The sequence below is a fragment of the Dromaius novaehollandiae genome, chromosome 25, assembly GCF_036370855.1.
Source record: "Dromaius novaehollandiae isolate bDroNov1 chromosome 25, bDroNov1.hap1, whole genome shotgun sequence".
In the NCBI taxonomy this organism is placed as follows: domain Eukaryota; kingdom Metazoa; phylum Chordata; class Aves; order Casuariiformes; family Dromaiidae; genus Dromaius; species Dromaius novaehollandiae.
The window spans coordinates 521,054-542,828 of record NC_088122.1 but is presented as its reverse complement, the minus strand read 5'-3'; the positions used below and the strand labels follow the sequence as shown (position 1 = coordinate 542,828).

Genomic DNA, 21,775 nt, shown 5'->3' with positions numbered 1-21,775 from the left:
CGGGAGCCGTCCAGCCGTGTGTTTACAAACATGCCCTGCCCTAATTAGAGGGAGAGAAACGAGCTCCAGGTATGAGCTGCCAGAAGTGACCAGGTTTCTAACAGCTTAATAGCAGCTTGTGAGTCACGGCATCGCGCCGTGTCCAGCCTCGGTCTGCCAGGTGAGGCAGGACCTCGGATCCGAAGCGGCTGCACACGCGCACGCACGCGAGCCACAGTGTATGACCTTTCCTGGCAAGGGAGTGTATTGACTGCTAGTGAACGACTGCAGGGCGGCCGACGCAGGCCGTGCAGCAGTGCCTGACCGCTGTCGCACGCGCCGCGTGCAGACGGGCACACTCGCACACGCGTGTGCTGGGAGAGCGGCTGCCCGTGCCACGGCCGCACGCCCCGGTCTGCCCCATGTCATGGCAGCAAGGTGCCTCGGGAGCGGCGCTGGGGAGGGGGCCGGGGGGCGGCGGAGGGGGCCGGGCAGGCTGGAGGTGGCGTCCGGGCCGCTCGCGCCCTCGCGGAGCTGCGGAGCCGCCTCCCGGGGCCGGGACCGCGGCCGCCCCGTCGGCGGGGCGTCGCCCTCGGCGGCCGCCAGGGGGCGCGGGGCGCGGGGCGCTCTGCCGCGCGGCACCACGGGAGTTGTAGTGCGGCGCGGCGGCGGAACTACCGCTCCCGGCGGGCAGCGCGCGGCGCCTGCGCAGTGGGGCGGCGCGGCGCGGCATGGCGGCGTAGCGGGGGGCATGTCGCTGCTGCGGCTGCGGGCGGCGCTGCTGGGCCCGGCCCGCCTGCGGGGCGCCGGTGAGGGCCGGGGCGGCGGCGGGGGCCGTGCGGGGCGAGGAGGGGCCCGGGGATCCCCGGGGTCTGGGGGGGGCGGAGCTGGGGGGTCCCTGGCAGAGACGGAGCTGGGGCTGTGGGGGTCCCTGGGGTCCTGAGCCACCCCATGGGGATGGAGCTGGGGCTGTGGGGGTCCCTGGGGGTCCCTGGGGTCCTGACACCCCCCCATGGGGATGGAGCTGGGGCTGTGGGGGTCCCTGGGGTCCTGACCCCCCCCATGGGGATGGAGCTGGGGCTATGGGGGTCCCTGGGGTCCTGACCCCCCCCCATGGGGATGGAGTGGGGGTTTTGCGGGTCCCTGTGGCCCTGCTCCCCCACCCCTGGGGACAGAGCAGGGGGACGTGGGGTCTCTGAGGTCCTGCCCTCTGCCAGGGGGACATAACTGCGGTCCTGACCCCCTCATTGGGACGGAGCTGGGGACTGGGGGTTCCAAATGTCCTGCTCATTCCATAATATAGAGCTCATGGTGGTGGGGGTCCCTGGGGTCCTGACCCTGCCTGTCCCCCAAAGCAGCCACAGCTGGGAGCTGTTGGGGTTGCTGGGATCCTGTCTCTCCTTCCTTTTGCCATGAGATAGACCTGGGGGCTGTGGCTGTTTTGGGGGTCCTGTCATTCTGTAGGAGTAAGGCCTGGGCTACAGATGTCCCTGGGGTCCTATCCCCACTGTGGGAGTAAAGTCGGTGTGCTGTGGGGGTTTCTGGGGTACTGTCACCCCATGGGGACAGATTTGGGGTTTGTGGGGGTCCCTGGGGTCCTGTTCCCTCCAAGAAGTTAGAGCTGAGAGGTGAGGGGGTGTCCCTGTCACTGTTGTTTGTTGGCACAGCCCTGACACCCCCCTCCCTTCCATGGCAGTGCTGATGAGGGTGCTGGGATGTAGCACGCGGGTCTGAGAAGTGCCGCTTGCTCTGTCCTCTCTGTGCCCTCCCTGCTGTTCAGGTGGGGCTGAGCAGCGGCGGAGGTACCTGGGCAGGTCGGTGGAGCAGCGAGTGCTGTAACGAGCGCTGCCTCCTCTCACATCCCGATCTTTGCATCTTTCCCCTGCAGGGATCCCATGGAGTGTTCTCAGGAACTACTCTGCCAGCGCCAAGGAGAAGGCAAGCAGGAATGCCATCTGCGAGAGGACAGAGCTGCTGGAAGGTAGGTAGGGAATGCCTGGGGGAACTGTGCTGGTCCCTCTTGTTCAGTATCCTGGAGGCTTGCTAGAAGTCTTCCCATTCTGTGTAGCCATAAAGAAACTATTTGGGATTGGAGATACCTGTAGTGTGGACAAGGGTGTGGGGCTTTCCATGGATTTGCTGGCATACTGGTCATGGCTGTTCCCAAGGACCTGGAGGCCCACACTGTCCACAAGGTGCATCGAGTTGTTGTACAAGCGCAGGGTGGTTCTAAGGGACAGTCGAAGAGCCCCTTCGGGGTACAAGGGCCTGGCAGACTGACCTCGAACGTGCTCTGTCTTTGGACACTGTGCACCGGTGAGCTCAGGGCATGTGGTCCTTGAAGAAAGTCCCAAGGAAGTAGCCCGACAGCAGGTTAGATGAACGTGAGATGGTGCTTTTCTTCTTTGCAGTGACATTGTTCAATTGCCCTGGATACTGGGATGGGCCATAGTGTATAGATGGAGTCCAGAAAGGGAATGGTGAAAGCAGCTGATTGCCAGGAGCTGCTGGGAGGAGGGCTGATGAAGGAGGGAGGAAGTCCTTGTGTGGACCCGCTTTTTCATACCTTCTTTTCCTAAAAATGTTGCTGGGCACTGTCAGAGGTGAGCTCCTGGGCTAGGACAAAATCTGCTGCTGTACCTTGCATCTCCTGATTTCTGTCCCTGCTCTGTGTTTCCTGGCAGTGCTGAAAGCTCGGGTGAAGCAGCTCCAAGCCAGTAATGTCCCAGAGGTGACAGTCAACAAAGTGGAGCTGGCTCCACTGGGGAAGGACAAGTACCAGGTTCCACTGCAGAGAGTGGCGGTTCCAGGCCCAGCAGAGGAGCAGTCTGCTCCCAAGAGAAAAGATGAGAGCCCGGCCCGGCCCAGCAGCTGGGTCGAGAAGTTGAAGAAGGAGATGTATGTCAGGCAATTGAAGGTAGAGCGGAAGTTATCCATAGCTGCCTCCCAGCTGGCGCTAGAGGGACAGGCCAAGACCAAAATGAAGAGCAAGACAAAGGCCAAAGCCAAATCCAAGAAGAGCTCGAGGAGCCCAAAGACTACAGTGACGCCTACATGGAGCCAGAGCCCCGCTGGCCTCAGCTATGCCTATGCCCACAGCAAGCCCAGGATGGCAGAAATGAAGGAGGGTGCAAAGCAGCATAAGCCTCAGAAGGTGCTGGAGGACAAGGAGAGCAGCCAGTACAAGATGCTTCAGCAGACCATCCTGTCTAACCTTGAATGCTTCCAGTTTTTGCAGCAGCCAGAGGAGGCTGAGAGGTTCCTTCTCTTGTATCACAGCTCCCCTGTGAAGAGAAAGCTTTTGAATGTTGCTGCATACAACATAGTGATGCGTAGCTGGGCAAAAAAGGTACAGGGCTGGAGGCCTGCTGCCCTTGTCTGGCTTGCTCTTGGTCCTGTGGCACCAAGGCTTCTGGGTGGCGAAGGGCAAGTGGTGTGCTAGTTCAAGAGGAAGAGCTTGTAGAAACAGTGGTTGCAGTTCGGTCTCTGTGAATTTGTCACATCTGTCTTCAGCAACTGCAGTCAAGGAGGTCATGGCATCTGCCTTTGACGGGAGGTTTGTGGGTCTTGCTGGGTGAGTTTTTGGGGGCTGTTTAATTAGACATCTGATGCTGTCTAAACTAGGTGATGAAACGCGCCAGCTAGAAATACCAGGTTGAGAGGGGTGGAGCTGATCCCAGACCACTGAATCGGGCCACTGATCTCCGTGAAGTGACTTTGAGGGGAGGAAGGGGATGGGGTCAGGATAAATTTGTTTAAATCCGAAAAGGAAGAAAAGAGGTGTGAAGTTGTGATTTAGCACTGCTAGTGCCTGTTTCCATACCCTCTTTCCTTCCTTATCCTCAGAGCTGTTTGCACCGCATCAACCGGCTGTTTTCCATGCTTCAGTCCATCGGCCTCAGGCCCGACCTGGACTCCTACGCGGCAGAGCTGGAGTGCATGGGCCGTGACGAGTCTCCCACCAAAGTCATCCAAAGGTAACGCACTTCCTCTGCCCCTGGGTACCACAGTGCCTTCTCTGTGTGCCCATCTGGACATTCTGACCCCCTTCTCATGGCCGGATTTAGGGGCAGGTAGAGCTCTCCCCGTGGTCTGTGCTTACTGCCTCCAGCTGCTAGGGGATGTCTGAGATCCCACAGGGAAGCGAGATGTGGAAGGGGAGAGTAACCTTCCTTCCAGGCAGAGCTGTATCTGCTCCCCCGCCTGGAGCTCACAGAACAGCTCCCTGGGCTGGCATCAGCCTCTTCCTGATCAGGCACCCCTTGGTGCCGTGCTCACCCTCCTAGGCGCTGCTCTCCTGTTTGCCTCTCCTTATTGCCTGGTAGGAATAGCTCCTCTATTCATTTTTCCAGCACCTCCAAGTAGAATTTGCCCTTCCTGGTAGGCTGAGCCAGAAACAGCTGTTTTTTTGCAGGGAGCCAGTTCTCTGGAGGAATGTGATCAGGGGATTCAGACGGGCTTTTGGAGCAGGGCAGAATAAAATGTCAGATCCAGACTGAGAAGCTAAAGGGACCCTGCGAGGTCCTGGCAGGCTGGATCTAGCTAGGGCAGTTTCTGGGTCTGGTAGCACAGCCAACTCCCTTGGTAGAGGATGGGGAAAGTTGGGGTCAAGAAAGCTTTTTGGTAATCTGGTAATGCTGCACAAACACCCTTGGGTGATTCAGGGATTTATTACTGTTTTTGTGTGTTCCTTGGCTGGCTAACAACTTCTAGATGCCTCTGAGTGAATGTCTTCCAGGTGAGCGGGTTTAGAAGTGCCTGGCATTGATTTTTCTGCCTGGGTGTATGTAGGTCTTGCATCAATACAGCAATACAGCTGTAGGACTGTCTGTAAGCAGATGTTTGTCACACACCTGCCTGGACTTGTCAGCCCCAAGCCTCAGCAGGGCGTGTGTATATGTGTGTTTCTGTTTGCTGGCATTGTGTGTTTGTATATGTGCTCTCATTTCCCTTCCTCCCTGAAATGTGCTCTCCCAGTTTGTACAGACAGTCAGCATGCGGCAGTCTGCCCTTGCTGGTAGCGTGGCCTGAGCCTTTGACTGGAGCGTGGGAGATTGCATTCTCTTTCTAGCTCTGCTCCCAGACTGCAGGGTCACTTTGAGGGAATAAGGTGGGATTTGCTTGCTTTAACTGGGCTGGCGTGGGTTAGTTTTTGAGGAGAATGACTCTGCGAAGCGGAAGGGCCATTCATCACCGAGGCTCCTGCCTGCTCCCGAGCGTCCTGAGTGCGGCCACGTCCGGGGCACAGTGCAGCAGCAGGATTCACAGCATTTAGCAGTTCTGGCCAAGGGCACTTCGATGCTTTCCCGAAGCCGCCAAGACCTCCGCCTTGCCAGTTGTGCTTTCTGAGTGCTGGGTACCTGGGCCGGGGGTCTGGATCGCTGCCTCCCTGGGAGCGGTCCGTCCCCCTTCCTGCAAGGTCGCCTGCCGCGTCGGGCCGGCCGGCAGGTGGCGCTCTGAGCCGCCGCCGCGCTCTGCTGTGTCCCGGCGCCCCTGGCTCCAGCGAGGCGGGGGGGGAGGCTGCACCCCTGCAGCTTCTCCCCATCCAGCCCGTCTTCGTGGGGCTGGGGAGTGGGAGATGCTGGTCCCCAGGCGGTGATCAGGGCTGCTGGGGTCCTGCAGCCTGGCAGATGCGTGCAGACAGCTTAGTGGCAGTTGCTGAGCATCATTCCTGGTGCTCAGGCAGTTCCTGCAGCAGCAGGAGTAGCTAATACTGTGGCCAGGCTTGACTGTTGCTTATGGTTTCCCCGTGTGCTAGCCTGAGCCTCGCTCCCTGTGCCCCTGGCTAACAGGCTGCATGAACAAACTGCAGTTCTCTGCCCCTTTGCCAAGCTGTCTCCAGTCCCTTAGGTTCCCTTTTGCCAGTTCAGGCTGTGGGGGGAGCAGGGGTATTTGAGGATGAAGGAGCTTTTACCTTTTTGCTCGGTCTCCCCAGCAGAGTGTGAAGGTGAAAGCTGCCTGCTCAGCAGAGGCGCTGGCTGGGGCGGGGTGGATAATCGATTGCTGTAACCTGAGGCGGGCGACCTTGTCCCAAGGACTGGCTGTGCTCTGGGAGGCAGCGCTCCCACCCCAGCAGCTCCTGCAACCCAGACAGCATCTCCCGGCCTCTCCCTCTGCACAGAAGGCAGGGAGAGCTCCGTGTGCTCCCGCAGGACACCATCCTGCTGCCAGACTGTTCAACAGTCACATTGTTGGAGGACTAAGGATTCAGGCTTCTGCTGGTTTTCTGTTTATGCCTGTTCGTACGGTGCTTTTCCCTCTCTCTGGGGCTGAGCACACGTCGGCTAGGTCAGGCACAAGTTACTGCAAGGCTTGCAGCAGTTGCTGAGTGGGGCGTGCCTGGAGGAGTGCGCAGAAGGGAGGAGGCATCCCAGGACAGGTGCATGGGGCACGTGCTGGTCCCCGGGGCTGTTGGACCCTTTCCAAGTGAGCGTGAGAGCTGCATTCCCCTGCAGTGAAGGGGCGAAGGGTGGTGCAGAGGAAGCTGTTGGGGTCACCTGATATGATGAGACTCTAGGAGCACTCCTGGCTGCTATTAAGGGGCTGGAGCCGTGTATTGATTTCCTCTCCTGAGGTCAGAGCTTGTTCTTGGTAGGTGTCAGTCCCCAAGCCTTGCTTTGGGAGAGGTTTTCCTTTTGTGGCTGCCAGGGATCTGGATGGGGTGGCTCTGAGCTGTGTGGCATGTCTCACATCTGTCCAGTTGACACTGTTTAGGGGAAAAGTGAGGAAAGAGAAGCCTGATCCAATCAAGGCTCTCAGATCCTCTAAAGGGGGCATCCCCAACCTGTCTCCTCTTCTCCATGCTTGGTTTTCTGCTTAAAAACTTTGTTCTCTTTGTGCTGATTTCTATCCAACCCCACCACCCCCATGAAAAAGATTCAGTCCCATCCTATCTGCCCCTCCTCAGATGTGTACAGCGTCTGAAGAATGACGGCTTCCATGTGGATGAGCTCTTCCAAAAGTGCCTGTTTGAAGAAGATGAGAAGGAGAAGGTGCTGAGGGCCATCAGGATGATCCAGCCCAACTACCAGCTGCCCCCTCCGCCCAACCCCGAGACCTGCAAGTCTGCCCTGCTCCGGGACTTCTACTCCAGAGTAAGCCATGGAACTCAGGGGTGTCTCTGCAGAGCGGGGAGGTATTGGAGCTGGGCAGATGGTGTTCACAGATGCCCTCAGGATGCATTCTGGTCCAGCCCAGGTCTGTAACACAGGAAGATCTTTATAGTCTGATCTCTCCTCAGTAGCTCTGCAGTCACCCATTGGGCACCTCCTTGTCTCCTAGCAAGTACGTATCCTTAGCAAGAGCCTTACAAAGCAGCAGATGAGCTGAGGAGTGGCAGGGGGGCCTGGAGATGAACTTCATACATTGGATGGGGTGCTTCACAGGAACAAGGCAGTGTCTGGAGAGTTCTTCTGCCCCAGGCTCCCTGGGGCTCGCCAGCCAGAGTCCTTAGACCTCTGGGCTCAAAGGTGCCTTCAGCAGGGACTCATACCATGTGCCTCTTGCAGGGGAGCTGTGAGAACAAGCACATCTTCTCTTCCTCTGGCCTTTGGCTCTTACTGCCTCACTCTTGTTGCAGGAGAAGATAGTGTCGTACCCCAAGCTGGATTTCTCTGCACAAGAGTTGCGGGAGCGCTTCCAGCAGCAGCTGGAGATGGAGCTGAACAACACCATAACCATCAAATCAGTGGAAGCAACCAAACCTCTGACCCCAAAAGCCATTAAAGCGGTAAAGCTCAGGGAGTCTGGGGCAGCATGTCTGGAGGGAAGGAGGGCAGTTCAAGTTTCAGTATTGGCAGGACCTGTGGGAGATACACAGGGGTTAGTGGCATAAAGAGAGGGGCAGATCCCTGATGATATGCTCTTGCCACAGCATTACTGCTTTGCTTCCCTTTCCTGTGTAGCGTAAACTGCTGGCCACCCTTCGTTCCCAGTGGCACGACTCCATCCTCCAGGCCCTGCGGAAGTCGAAGCACAGCATGTCCAAGGTCAACATGATGTCGGGGTACCACATTCTCTACCCCTACCTGTGCCTGCTGCCTGACAAGGAGTATGTGGGCATCATGCTGCAGGTAGGACCCTGCCCTGCCCCGGCGGAACCACAGGCTTCCCAAACCACCATAACAGTACCATGAAGCACCGGTGTCTCATTTGGACCAGCAGAATCAAAACATGAGCCTTGAGGTTTGCCCAGGTTACTGGGTCCAAGCCCAGTCTGCTCCCTCTGCTGGGTAGCCAGAGAAGCCCTTACTCTGTCCTGGACTTGTTTCACTCCTCATCATCTGCTCAGCATCATGGGAATCGGCATGTTTCTCTGCTCCCCACACAGGGACTTTAACTCCTACTTTGCTTTTCTGCTCTGTCTTTCTGCTCCTCCTTCCTTAAGTTCCTCTTTGCCTTCCCCTTTCCCAGGTCCTCAACACCCTCTCCCCGCAAGGAGAATCCCTGGCTATCTTGGCCAAGGAACTAGGCTCAAAAGTCTACAACAGATACATTACTCAAAGGAAGCTGCGCAGCCGCCAGTTAGAGAAGGTCCAGGAGGTCTATGAGGACTACATCTACCTGCTGGCCAAGGATAGCCAGGTAGGCCTGGGAGAGAGGGGTGACACCAGGGCCTGTGGGAGACTGGGCTAGGCAGTTTGCCTGTCTGCCTCCTTGCAGGCACAAGGGATAGATTCTGGGAACCTGTTGCTGCAGAGGCTGTGAGAACCAGTGAGGCCCCATCTAGCACACTGTGGGCCCCCTGTCTCGTGGTGCCAGGGAGCTCAGTTCTGGCACAGCAGTGGTATTTCTGAGCTTGAAGGTGTTATGTCAGCAGAACTGATTAAGTAGAGCCAGGCTTCCTGCGTAGGAGAGCTCTGGGGCTTGGGGAGAGGGAGCTTGGCAGGGCAGAACGGGGGGTTCTTGACAGAGCTGGAGGGGAGAGGAGAAAGGGACTAGGGCCACAGATCTAGGCAGCGAGAGGGTCGGATGGGCAGAGCTCTGTGTGTGGCACAACAGGGGAAGGCAGATCTGCGGTTTGGAGCAGAGGGTCAGGGTGGTGTGGGCACAAGGTGCAGAGATGTGGCTGGGGGAAGGGTTTTGCAGGCCGGGAAACTGGCGCTGCAGCAGAAGCAGCTTCTCAGTGTTGGGCTCCCCCCAGCCACTGTAAGCAGCACTTCCCCAAATATCCCTGTCAAGGGGGAACTTGCAGGGATACAGAAACAGGAGGAGCCTTCTCAGAGCCAGGTTCCAGGTACATAGATCCCATCCAGTGAACCTCCTGGGAGCAGCGTGGCTGGTCCCCTCTGACTGACCCCCTTTTCTCTCCTCCCACCTCCCAGCCTGACAAGTACTTGCCACGGGAATACTGGGAGAAGCTGGTGGCAGAAGCAGGCTTTGGGCCTTCCCTGAACTTGAAGGACTGCAGCTGGCCGCACATGCTCCTCATGCGCCTGGGCATGCACATGCTGGAGCTCCTCGTGCACGCTGTCAAGGTGCCCAGGAACATCCTCAATCCCCGCTTGGAGTCCAAACTTATCCCTGTCCTCTACCATGTCTACTCCTTCCGCAACAGCTGGCAGGTGAGCCAGGAGCACCTGGTTCTGTGCAGACAGTGTCATTACTTAACATGATCATTATGTAATCACTGATTAACCACATGCTCTTCCAAACTCCACCCCCAACTAGTACTGCTCTACTGCTGACTTTCAGCTCTCTAATTCTCCCCCACCAGGTTGGGCTGATAAAGCCCCACCCAATCTTCTCCCAGGTTGTGTCAGATGCTGCCGAGACCACGCTGACCTTCAACTCCTTTGTCATACCCATGCTGTGCCCCCCAGTGCCCTGGACCTCACCCCACTTCGGTGCCTTTGTCCTGAATGACACCAAGCTGATGCGCTACGTAGATGGGGCCATCCAGCACCAGGCACTCCTGGAACAGTGTCCTCAGGTGAACCTCCACCCCGTGCTGGATGCCTTGAATCAGCTGGGTAACTGCGCTTGGAAGATTAACCAGCCAGTGCTGGATATCATCATCTCCATCTTCAATGACAAAGGCAACGAGAAGCTGGATATCCCACCGCCTATCTCTGAGGCCCCCAGGCCTCCTGTTGCTCCCAGCAATTCCTCTGCCTGGAACAAGTCCCAGAAGCATGAGTTGTTGCTGTGCAAGAAGAAGACGGCTGAAATGCACAGCTTGCGCATGGATGCACTCTATAAGCTCTCCATCGCCAACTACGTCAGGGACAAGGTGTTCTGGTTCCCCCACAACATGGACTTCCGGGGCAGGACTTACCCTTGCCCACCTTATTTCAACCACCTTGGTAACGATGTCACCCGGGCCATCCTGCTCTTTGCAGAGGGAAGGCCACTAGGGCCCAAAGGCCTTGACTGGCTGAAGATCCACCTCATTAACCTCACAGGGCTGAAGAAGAAGAATGCCTTGCAGGAGCGGCTGGATTATGCCAATGAAATCATGGAGGAGATCCTGGACTCAGCTGACCACCCGCTCACGGTGTGTGGGGAATGGTTGGCAGGGCTGTGCTTGATCTTGGGGTGGTGTGGTGGGACCCTAACCCACAGGGGAGTAGGTTGGGCTTGGAGAGCCTGCAGCTAGCCATAGGCAAGTTGTGGGGGCTCCCCTTCAGTGACTGAACTGAAAAGCAGGAAAGTTGATCTTTGTTTGAATCCAAATGGGAATTGTTCCAAATACTCTAAGGAAAGAACATATTTATGTCTTCTTTAATTTCAGGGAAGACTTAAACATTCCTCTTATTTAGCATAACTTCTAGAAAGTAAAATAAAATGGAAATGAGATCAATTTTGAAACAAAGCCATTTTGAAAGATAGCATTTTGAGCAGAAAAAGTAAAACAAATTGTTGCAAATTTTCCTAAATAACACATTTCTATCTGAAAACATGGCCATGAAACATTAGGGAAATTGAGGCATGGTGAGAGGAGGTGCTTTGTCCAGCATCTCCCTAGAGCCCAGAGGCATGACTTCCCCCCATTTTTGGTTTGGAGTGCTGTAAGAGCACTGCCTCCTCCTACCAACGTGTGCTTTGTTGTTCCTAGGGCAAGAAATGGTGGATGAAGGTGGATGAACCCTGGCAAGCCTTGGCATGCTGTATGGAAATCGCCAAGGCTTCGAGGTCTCCGGATCCAGCAGCCTATGTCTCGCACTTCCCTGTTCACCAGGTGGGAGCCTGACAGATCTGAATGGCCCGTGTGGGCTGACTGGGGGGAGGAAAGAGAGCAGAGCGGAAAACTCAGGACAGTGCCCAAGTTCAGGTCTCAAATGCTGTATTTACTATGTAATGCAGCCAGGCTTTCTTAAGAATGGCAGTGTAGCCTACAGGCATCTTGGTTTGAGGACAATACAGTTAAGTGCTACTTTGCTTGCGTTTGACTGGAACAGAGCCACTGTCAGCCAGCTCCAGGGTGAGGGACATGCCAGTCTTACCTTCTCAAACTGCAGGACCGGGACTGGAAGCCAGCCTGACGCAGGCTGGATGGGATGTGGCATGGTGCAGAGCAGCACCTGCCTGCTCTGAAGTGCTCCCGGCTGCTCACCCTGCCCTCTGCAAGGGGCAAGCTTCAGTCAGCTCTGCTGGGGGCTGTTTGCTGCTGCGGCCTTTGCTGCTTTCCTGTTCTGAGGGCTGGAGCTGAGTAGCTCTGCAAGAGGAAAGGGTGGAAGGTCTGGGCCTGTGGAGAAGGACGTGGGGACAGAGATCAACTGTGTCCCCTGCATTCAGTGACGCAGGTCTCATTCACTGTGCGCCCTATCCCCCTATCGTCCCAGACGAGCCCATGCTCTAGGCTGGGCATGCTCTGTCGCTCGGATGCTTCTCAGCTCTCCGAAGGCAACTGTCCTTCCCAGCCAGAGCGCGGAGTCCAGACAGCAGGTCAGCTGCTCCCATTAGCCAGATCTCAGCCCTTTCTCCTTGCCACGTCCCAACAGATCTGCAGCTCTCTGTAGGGCTGCTGTCCAGCCAGCCGTTTATCTGCACTGATAAATCCCCTTGCTTCACAGGAGACAGTGATTAATTGTTTTCCTAGCGAGAGTGGCTTGCTCATTTTTCTTGTTAGAAGATCAGATGGCCCTAATGAAGTGTGTGGGGGTATATCTGCCAGCAGCAATGGTCTGGAATATGTATGAGACCATCTAAACTGAAGGGCTCTGATGGTATTGTTATGACAACAAAAGATCAAGAGAGCATTTGGGGGTATGTAGAGGGTGCAGTTAATAAAATTCCAGCAAGGACCTTCTCTGGAGGGCACAGGAGTCGCTCTCCATCTGAGTCATCAGGGCTCCGTTAACAGAGGCAGCTCTTCCGCAGCGACAGGGCTGCCGAAGCCCTGTGAATTCTCGATTCTCCAACTTGCTGCACTGCAGGTTGTGGGAAGGGAGGGGGAAGAGGAGAGGTGGACCGATCCTTTCAGCAGCTGCAGGCTGCCTTCGAACACGTAAAGCCGAAGCACAGGAGGAGCAGGGGACAGTCCAAGGCAGCAGTAGATTTTCTGTGAGAAGTGTTTCTGCTGGTGCTATTCAGGGAGCAGCAGGACCTTCTCACACCATTGCTCGGGTCCTGCCTGTCTCATCCAGGCTGATCTTGGTCCCAGGAGGGCAGTCAGGCCAGCTGCTGTGACGGATCAGTCAGTGTGTCTCTGTAACTGCAGCTTTGGGAGAGGTTGGGTCGGGAGCTGGGTTGCTGTTGTATTACAAAAATGTTTTCGTTGGCCACGGAGCAGAAGCAGCACAGCTAGAGCTTCGGAGTCAGCTGTGGGTTTGCTGAATGATCTTTGGCTTGTTCCTGTCTCTTCTTATCTCTGATCCTCCTCCTGGGTTTTCTAAAATCTATTTTGAGTGCAAGCTCTTAGAGCTTCTCTTAGCATCCCAGATGAATTTGTCATTTCTAGATTTTCTAGTTTTGGCGTTTCCACGGAGCTTTAATGTCTTTGAAAACTCGTGGTGCGGGGGGGAGGCAGTGTGATTTGAGGTTGGTTTGTTTGTCTTTTAAACCTCAGAGACAGCAGTGGGTTAGTGAGACTCCAGAGAGGGAAACTGGCCAGAAGGGAAATAGAAACTGATGCAGGCCTGGCCACTGCTGGGAGATCAACCACAGACCTGTCCAAAGGGAAAGGAAATAAGAATAACCATTCTGACCCAGTTGTTTCTGTGCTGGTCATTGAGAGCAGATGAGCAGGGCTCAATCCATACGTTAACGTCTCCTTTCCATCCTGCTCTCTTGCCACTCGCAGGACGGCTCTTGCAATGGTCTGCAGCACTACGCAGCTCTTGGCCGGGACCTTATTGGTGCCATCTCTGTCAATCTGATGCCTTGCAATGTCCCCCAGGATGTCTACAGTGCGGTGGCCCAGCAGGTAAGGCACCGTGGGGTCCCAGGAAGGGGCCCCTTGGACCTGTCTCTCCCCCTTCACAAAGCATTGCACAGGGCCACTCCAGTTCTCACGGAGAAAGGTCGGGATAAGCCCAGTGTACAGTGGGCTCGGGAGGCTTCAGCTGATTAGAGGCAGAGAGAGCGTCTCCCTCCCTGAGTGGGAATCACTGCCCCAGCTGCCGTGGCGATCCGTTCCGGCTGAGGACAGAGGTAGCTATGAGCCACAGGGATTTCTGCACCCCTCCCTTCTTCTGAATTAAATCTGGGAGAAGGACGGTAGAGAGATGGAGAGCAGAAAATGTTCCTTGTCTCTTGATAACACCTGGCTGCCCCACAGGTTATGGGATGTCCTTCACTTGAGCTGTGTGGGGAGAAGGGGGCAGGGACTCAGCCCTTGGCACTGATGCCAAGGCTGCAGTTTTCTTAGCAAGATGTGTAGTATGAAATCAGCCTGCTGGGAAGTGTGCTGAGACTTACCAGACTCACTCCACTGGCACTAAACTCCTGGCTCTCACTTCTGGATCGCACTGTGTTTTGTAGAGGCAGCAGTGTACCAAAGGGCAGGAGGGGGCACATAGAGGGTGCATTTGCTCGAAGGTACGATCAGGGTGGCAGAAGCAGGAGGAGAACCTGGCTCCTGAGCCACGGTCCTAGTGCCGTGTCCTTGTAATGCCGGGCACCACCCAGCTGCCAAATGACACGGAGCTCTGCTGAGGCAGCAGTGGAAAGCTCTGGTCGCCCTGCTTGCACAGTTATCTGCGAGAGCCAAGCACCTCTTGGTTCCTACAGCAGAGGATCTCTGTTATGCAGGGTTGGTGAAGATGGGCTGTAGGGTTCGTGGTGGGAGTTCAGGCCAGGCAGCTTGCGGCTGCCGGGGGGTGGGTCACATGTGGTCCCCCCAGCTCAGGGTGGGCTGACCTCCTGGGTGCTCTCCTCCTCAGGTGGAGGAGTTTCGGAAAAAGGATGCCCAGCAGGGCGTGAAGATTGCCCAGGTGCTGCAGGGCTTCATCAGCCGCAAGGTGGTGAAGCAGACGGTGATGACCGTGGTGTACGGTGTCACACGCTACGGTGGGCGGCTGCAGATGGAGAAGCGTCTCAAGGAGATCGACGACTTCCCTGAGGTAGTGTGCCTGCCCTGGTCGGTGGCAGTTCTTCAGGTAGGGTCATTCCTCATCCCTCCTGTGTCCAAACTGGGGGCACAACAGCCTCGGCTGGTGTTTGGGATACAGAACAAGGTTTGTGACTGTGCCGTTCCCTCTGGAAGTGGCCCCCCTCACGCATGTACTTGTCCCTAGCAGACCTCTTGGAGGCTTGGCCCTCTTGATGCATTTCTTGTACTGTGACCCCATCGTGAAACAGTCGTTGCCAAGTAGATGATTTGCTGTGGCAGGCTGGTGCTGGGAGCGTTTCTGTCTGTGTGTCGTGTTCCTGGGGGCAGATGAGGCAGTGAGAGCCTCCTGGTCATCCAGGGACATTACACAGATCAGCCTGCCATTGGACAAGGAGCCATGCGAAACGCTGATCTCTGTCTTCCTCTGTCAGCGTACAGCCCCCAGCCCTCTGCAATCTTAGCACAGTCTGTGGTGGAGGCAATTTTGAGGCAGCTTGAGTGGCCCCTGGAGTGGAGAGAGCAGCTCTCTTAGCTTACCCCAGCTCCCATCACTTTGCTTTGCATTTTTTGCGACCGCTTTGACAGCTTCTCACTCTGCCTCTTGTCTGTGCAGGAGTACTTGTGGGAAGCATCTCACTACCTCGTAAAGCAGGTTTTCAGCGGCATCAAAGAGATGTTCTCAGCAACTCGAGATATCCAGGTAAGGTGCCTGCTGCCTCTTTTCTCTCTCTCTCTCCCCCTCTTTTCTTCTTCCCTGGCCCCCCTCCATAGACCAGGGAAGCAAGATGCAGAGAGATGATTCTGTGTCCTGGCCCAGAGAGACTCCTCCTGCCCCAGCCCAGAGGATCTGGGCGTTGTGCCTAGTGCAGGGCCACAATCCCCCATAAGTGCGGACTGTCAGTCTACGGCAGGAGGTCAGACTCTCCTGTGCTGGGAGGCAGTGGGGTACGCCCAGCTGCCCACGCTAACCACGGCCGCTTTCCTCTCCTCTCCCTCCTTCCCCCCTTCCCTCTGCCCAAGAACTGGCTGACGGAGAGTGCCAAGCTCATTGCCCAGTCGGGACAGACAGTGGAGTGGGTCACTCCGCTGGGTCTCCCCATCGTGCAGCCCTACTACCGAGCCAGGTCAACTGTGGTGAGTATCTGGTGTGCAGGACTGAGTTGTCCGTCTACCCCTCCCTCTGCCACGCTGGGGAGCAGAGAGAGGGCAGCAGGGCCCTGAGGCAGCGAGCTAATGGGGCAGGAGGTTGGTATCAGCTGCGGGTGAGCCTGGAGAGCCTGGAGGATTGGTGTATGCAGTCACGCATCCTCCAGCCTCGTTGCTCCCTGCAGAGCCTGGAGTACGTGGGCGGGCTGGTGAGGAATCTCTGCCGCTCCCCGTCCCCACTCGCTCAGCTGGGGTGCGGGCCTGTTCCGCTTACCGAGCAGCCTTCCTCAGGGCTGGCGTGATTCAGTCTCGCTGCTCTCGCATCCCACACACTGCCGAACTGACTCAGTTCTCCCTGACCTGCCTTGTCCTCCCAGCTGCTCTCCAGCAGCCTCGTGTCTGCTGCGTAGGGGTGGAGCGGGCAGGTGCCTTTCACCTGCGGGAGCCCTTTTCTTAGTCTTCACAGGGAACAAGGTGTGAATCAGCACGTCACTGTGAAGGGGTGAAGGATGTGCCAGCATCCTCAGGAGGGAGGCAGGCAGAATGCCAGTGGGGAGTGACAGCTGTCATGGGAACCAGGATGCCCTGGACAGATAGATCCCCTTCCAGACCCTGCACTGCAGCCAGGGGACTTCTGCAGAGCAGAGCCACCTCTCCAAAAGTTGGTGGCAATGTTGAGTGCCTTATGCTGTCTGGGCAGTGCTGCGTAACAGTTGATCCACTTTCTCTCTCCCTGTAGCTGAATTGCAGTATGCAGAACTTGAGTGTGAAAAACTCCAACAGCAGCCAGTAAGTATTCACTCATGGTCTTCACCGAGCCCCTTCTGTCCCCACTCTGGGCTTTGGAGAAAAATGTCTCCAAATGTCCTGCTGATGTGTGGCAAAGCTCCTGGCATCCCACTGAGCTGTGGAAAGCCAGCTGTAGGAGAGGAGCCCTGTGCTGCTTCGGCAAGGCCTTGGGGCCCTTCAGAGCTGCCTCCATGAACCCCAGATCTTGGTCGGCACTGCCTTTATGCATGGCGCCGCTTTTGTCTTGGCCCCCTCGTCTTTGGCCTGGGAAGGGCCCCATCTCCTCCTGTGTCCTGCTCTGTGCTGCAGGAAGCCTGATACAGTGAAGCAGAAAAACGCCTTTCCACCCAACTTCATCCACTCCCTGGACTCCACCCACATGATGCTCACGGCTCTGTACTGCCTCAGGTAGGAAGCGGGGGGCAGCTTGGGCTCTTCCTTGGCCTCAGAGACTAAGGTCTCCGCTGGAAGAGCATCACCAGGGACGTGCCTACAACATGGGAGAGATTTCCCTGGCAGGTGGGTGGTTGGGTATTGGAGATGATGGGGCTTTCAGCACTGCTTCATGGCACCTTCTGCTGCCTCACAGGCAGGGTCTGACCTTTGTCTCGGTCCATGATTGCTACTGGACTCACGCGCTCACTGTGGATGTCATGAACCAGGTAAAAGTGTCCTCTCGAGCCCCTTGTGAGCAGAGATCTTGTTGATCCGTCATCTGGACGCTTGCCAGCCCTTGCTTCCCCTGGGCTTTGCTCCGTTTCCTGGCTTATTCACCCAAGCGAGGTGAATGTGGGGTGCCTGTTGGCAGTTGCAGCTGATTTCCTGGTACCCGAGCCCCATCTCCTCCCATCCTCCAAGGAAGGGGTGGGGAAGAATCTGTGTGTGTAAATCAGTGCTAAATGCTCTGGCACAGACCAGAGTCAGTGCCTCTATCCTGCCCTGGGCTCTTTCCCCTGGAGTGCTGCAAGGGTCTGTTGTACAATAGATTGATAAAGGGTGTTGGCCTCTGCTTCCCATCTCCCCGGGCTGATTCCCTTCACCTTTATCTGGCAGCCCCCCTTCCCATTTTTACCCGCTGCTTTCCCTGCCCCTCGCCTCTGACCTGTCTTGGCTGAGAACAGCATTGAGGGGAAGGAGGGCAAACCACCTGTTAAACCGCAACTCATCGTTGCTCCCTGGATCAGATCTGTCGGCAGCAATTTGTGGCTCTGCACAGCGAGAAGATCCTGCAGGATCTATCTGAGTTCATGCTGAAGAAGTACTGCAGGTATTCCTTGCCTGTTTGCCTATCCCCTCACCCCGCTTCTCCTTCCTGTCCACACTGATTTCCTCTCCTGAGAGCTGCTGTGCCGGAGTCCAGCTGCTCGTGGGTTGGGTCATCTGCCTGGAGATTGCCCTTGAGGGAAGTTCTGCTTCCTTCTTGACTGATGCTCAGATTGCATTAGACCTCAGTGCGAAAGCAGGGTCTCTCAATCCCTTTGCTGCAGCGCTGAAGTAGGACTCAGTGCTTGAATCCCTTTGTGGGCCTGGGGTGGGCCGTGATTCCTGTGCCTTGATTTCCCCACTGTGGACGAGGCAGGAAGGGGCGGTGAAGACGCACGCTGGGTCGGAGGTCCTCGGTTACCACAGCAGAGCCAGATGGGTAGCACAGACACCCAAAGTGGCCTGAATCCTGCAAAGGGCCCGTAGGTGCCTCAGCATCCACTTAGGGCTGCTGGGGCAGGGGCTGGGCTCCTGCCGCTGCAGGGTTTGTAGCATGTTTTGGAAGAGCTGCAGCCTGTCATCGGGGTCCTGTGCTGGGGAACAGAGGAGGGTGCGCCCGCTCCCAGGGCTCCCATCTTGACTCACTTTCCTTCTAGTTCATCCAGCCCGGGAAGAGAGACTAAAGCCCTTTGGCAGAAGAAACTGATGGAGCAGCTGTCGAATGTCCCTAAGACAGGTAGGAGCACAGGATGGGAACTGTAAAGCTCTGGAGTGGTTTGGAAATGAGGGGCATGAGATGGGGAATGGCCCTCAAGACCCCTGAGCTACTAGAGTCTCCAAAGCTGGACATACTGAGGCTCCAGTGAGCCAGGCTAAAGGGTCCCCCAAGATCAGATTTTCCTGTGTGCCTTGGGGTACACAGCCTGGAGGCAGGGCCTGAAGGCATTCCCCTGCAGCCTCCCTGGGAACTGTGCCTGCCTTTCCCTGAAGTTTAGCCCCTGGATTCTCCCTGTAAGCTGACTCTGCTGGTGCTGTCCCCCGTTTCATTGCTCTTCTCCCAGCTGTTCCTGACGGCAAGGCATTTGCCTGGGGATGGGAGCGAGGCACAGAGCATGGTAATTGCCAGGATCTGGATGGTATACATGCAGTCGGATTAAGGCAATTAGTTTAACTCCTCCTAATCCCTAAGCCATGCCTCGGCCAGACCATCTGGCTAAACTTTGTTCTGTCTTTGCAAACCAAAGCAGGCAAATGCACTGGCCCATGCTGTTGAACAGCTGCCGTGGTCCGCCCGAGGCGGCTGTGATCCAGCGGCAGCATAGCTTCTTACAGTGAGGCCGTGAACTTTCCTCTTCCCTCCCCTCCTTGCTGCTGATGTGCTCTTCTGTTCTGTTCTTCCTCCCACTGTCCTGGAGTAAATTTGGAGGGACGTCAGCCCCTGGAAGAGCTCTGTGCTCCCGTCCTGTCTGGATTCACCCCGCAGCAGGGGCTGAGCTGAAGTACAGTTCTCTGTAGGCAACTACAGCTGGGCTTGGGGGAGAGTCCGTCCCTGTTTCCCCCATCTCCAGCCCTGCTTTCCCCCCAACCTCTCTTATCCCTTCCCCTAGGTGAGTTCAATCTGAAGAACGTGATGGAATCCACCTATTTCTTCAGCTGAGACCCCGGCGACCAGCGGCCCTGGACCAGCTGTGGACTGTTGGCTGCCTCTGAGGCTGCGGTAGGAACTGGCCCCGGCGCGCAGGGCCCCTCTGTCCTGCATCCGCTGTCGGAGAAGGGGTACGGCAGCCAGGCCAGCAAGAGACGTCCGTCCAGCTCGGAAGCTGGAGCGATCCGATTCCTCGAGGAGTACAGGAGCATCCAAGAGGGGCCAGCGGGGAGAGGGATCTGTGCTGTTATCTGTCGTTAGTGCCTGCTTCCCTGGCGAGGGGAGAGGACGCAATGTCCTGCTGCTGTCTGGGGAGCGGTGCTGCCAGCCAGCCCTGGGGAGGGCCGCGTCTCCCTGGTGCGGAGTCGAAGGGGTGATGGATAGACGGTGCTGGCTTTCCTCCCTCCTCGCCCCAGCGCTGCCAGGCTTCACAAGAGATGTCCCTGCCGCTGCTGCGACCTTCAGAGCTTGCCTGGCGAGCCCCGGTCCTGTGTCCTTGCCATCCCCGCTCTTCTCCACCGCCGGGGCTCGGACCTCCCAGAGCATTAGGCCACTTCCCTCCCTGCTGAGTGGAGGGGCCGAAGCTGGCGGGAGCAGGAGCCTCCTGGCTTTTCCTAGCACTGCTCTTAAGCAGGGCTGGAGCTCCCTGTCTTTTGGCCCGGTCCTGCCTGTCGCTGGGGCCTGCCGGGATGGGTGGGGGCTCCTCACGTGCCCCGGTCCGGCTGTTGGTCACTAGCACACCTCTAAGCAGCCTCCGCTGCTCCTGGCTGTCGCTTAGCCGCCTTGTTTCCAGGGATCTGTTTAAATTCTGCTGGCTGGGTCTGAGCCAGGGAAAACTGTTAACACTGGGGCAGAAGTGCACAATACTGTAAATAAAATGGGGTTTTTTTGGAAATACTACTGGGGAATCACATTCCTCTCAGCATCTTTGCCAGAAGTCGGGGGGTGCCTAGGCTCTCCGCTAATGTTACCTGGGGGGGCTGCTGCTGCTGTGTGCACCCACACCAGCAGGGTCCAAAAAGCTGTTGTGAAGCTGGTGTCTCCCAAGGCTGCCACAGCTTTGCTGGATGGTTGGGCTTCAGTTATTCATGGGCGTACATCACATCTTGGTAAGTGCTTTGTAACAGAAATGGAGACAACTTCCCTGCAGCATTTGCTGTCAGCACGGACTGGGTAAGATGCAGCTGCAGTCAGTGCAGGGTGCTCAGGGTGGGCTGTCGCTGCTTGGCCATTGCATTTTTGGCTAGGAGCCTTCCAGGCCCCTGCTTTTGCACTGGGCTGAGCTGTTCGTGACACTGTTCCTGCTGGGGCAATTGGAGCTCGGCGGACTCCTGTTCCTAACCTGCTCCCAGCTGCAGCCGTGCGGTGTCCAGCCAGGCTCTGTCTCGGGCAGGTCGGGGTGGAGGGAGGGGGAGGCATGGCGCTGCCAGCAAGCGGAGGCGGCATTTTGCCTTGTCACTTTTCTGGTTGGAAAGCAGCCCTTTAAAGGACAAAGCCTGGGGCAGCGGCCGAGGGCAGGGCCGAGAGGGCTGGGCACGGGGCAGGCAGTGGAGCCGGGCTGGGAAGGGGACTGGGAGCAGCCGGAGCCCCAGCAGGGAGGGACCACGGCGAAGGAGAAGCAGAGACAGAGTCGTGCGTAGCACTGTCAGTTGCTGACGTTTATTGCACAGGATGGGCTGGATGGAAAGGTGGATTCTTGGAGCGGGGCCCTGTCCCGCTGGCTCCACAGCTCCAGGGAGCTGGGCTGGCCCGTGGCCCGTGGTGGTGGGTCGCTGCGTACATTCAACGTGGAAGGCTGGAGATGCCAGGCGTACGCACGGCACACGTGTCTGTAGGTGCGGGCACGTGCACGCGTGCAGACGCACTTGCACACACGGTGCGTGCCTTCCCCAAGCCTTAAAGCCGGGACAGCCCAGCACCCCGACCCGTGGTGACTGTGCCTGGGTCCCTCCCTGGTGCTGCCTGCCCCCCCCTCAAACTCCCGTGTCTGGGTTTTGTCCTAATGCTGACATTTCTAAATAATTATTTATCTGTCATCTCCCCTAATGCAGTCACTTCCAGGGACTGCCGAACCCAGGTTAAAAGTAAGCCTAAAGGGAAGGCTGGTTGACTTCACCCCCCCGGCCCCTGTGGGGGCTGGCTGGGCCAGGATGCTGTGGGAGAGTGTCTGTGTGCGTGCGTGTGTACACACACGTGCATGCACATGTATACACACGCACACCCCTGCCTTCCCAAGGCAATGTCACCTCAGACCCCACAATTTACCCCCCCGGGTCCTCGGCCATCACCCTGCGCTGTGACGCTGTTTGGGGGGGGGCAGGGACATGCACCAAGGGCTGCCAGCTTGCTGCAGGGCTGTCGCACCTGCATGTGCCTAAAACCCCAAGCGGGGGGTGTCCTGCAGACGCACACGTATAGGTATGTAGTCAGGTCCTATATATCATATACAGGGTTGGTCACGGGGAGATGCAGCTGTGGCTTTGTGGTGCAGCCAGGGCAGGGGCAATGGGGCTTTGCCA

The 21,775-nt window shown here is 57.1% G+C and overlaps 1 protein-coding gene across 2 annotated transcripts; it reads left to right on the top strand.

The window, feature by feature from the left end:
• The first annotated feature begins 673 nt into the window (after window positions 1-673).
• Window positions 674-20,151, top strand: POLRMT (RNA polymerase mitochondrial). Of its 2 annotated transcripts, XM_064497613.1 has the most exons (21): window positions 674-788; window positions 1,868-1,960; window positions 2,664-3,328; window positions 3,826-3,956; window positions 6,887-7,073; window positions 7,559-7,708; window positions 7,884-8,051; window positions 8,392-8,562; window positions 9,303-9,542; window positions 9,695-10,474; window positions 11,036-11,158; window positions 13,223-13,345; window positions 14,304-14,483; window positions 15,087-15,173; window positions 15,494-15,607; window positions 16,359-16,408; window positions 16,718-16,816; window positions 16,998-17,070; window positions 17,593-17,675; window positions 18,268-18,347; window positions 19,219-20,151. In XM_064497613.1, the coding sequence occupies exons 1-21, from the start codon at window positions 731-733 to the stop codon at window positions 19,266-19,268; spliced, it is 3,705 nt and encodes a 1,234-aa protein (XP_064353683.1). In that variant the 5' UTR covers window positions 674-730; the 3' UTR covers window positions 19,269-20,151. The 2 variants fall into 2 exon arrangements, with proteins under 2 accessions (XP_064353683.1, XP_064353684.1); XM_064497614.1 differs by lacking the exons at window positions 17,593-17,675; window positions 18,268-18,347; window positions 19,219-20,151 and adding an exon at window positions 17,462-17,586.
• Window positions 20,152-21,775: the final 1,624 nt, after the last annotated feature.

What these genes read in the sequence shown, in the direction of transcription:
- POLRMT (XM_064497613.1), top strand. Translation starts at nt 731, where the DNA reads ATGTCGCTGCTGCGGCTGCGGGCGGCGCTGCTGGGCCCGGCCCGCCTG. An exon ending in CCTTCCGCAACAGCTGGCAG is followed by an intron (nt 9,543 to 9,694) that starts GTGAGCCAGGAG and finishes CTCCCCCACCAG; the next exon opens with GTTGGGCTGATAAAGCCCCA. An exon ending in CTGTGGATGTCATGAACCAG is followed by an intron (nt 17,071 to 17,592) that starts GTAAAAGTGTCC and finishes TCCCTGGATCAG; the next exon opens with ATCTGTCGGCAGCAATTTGT.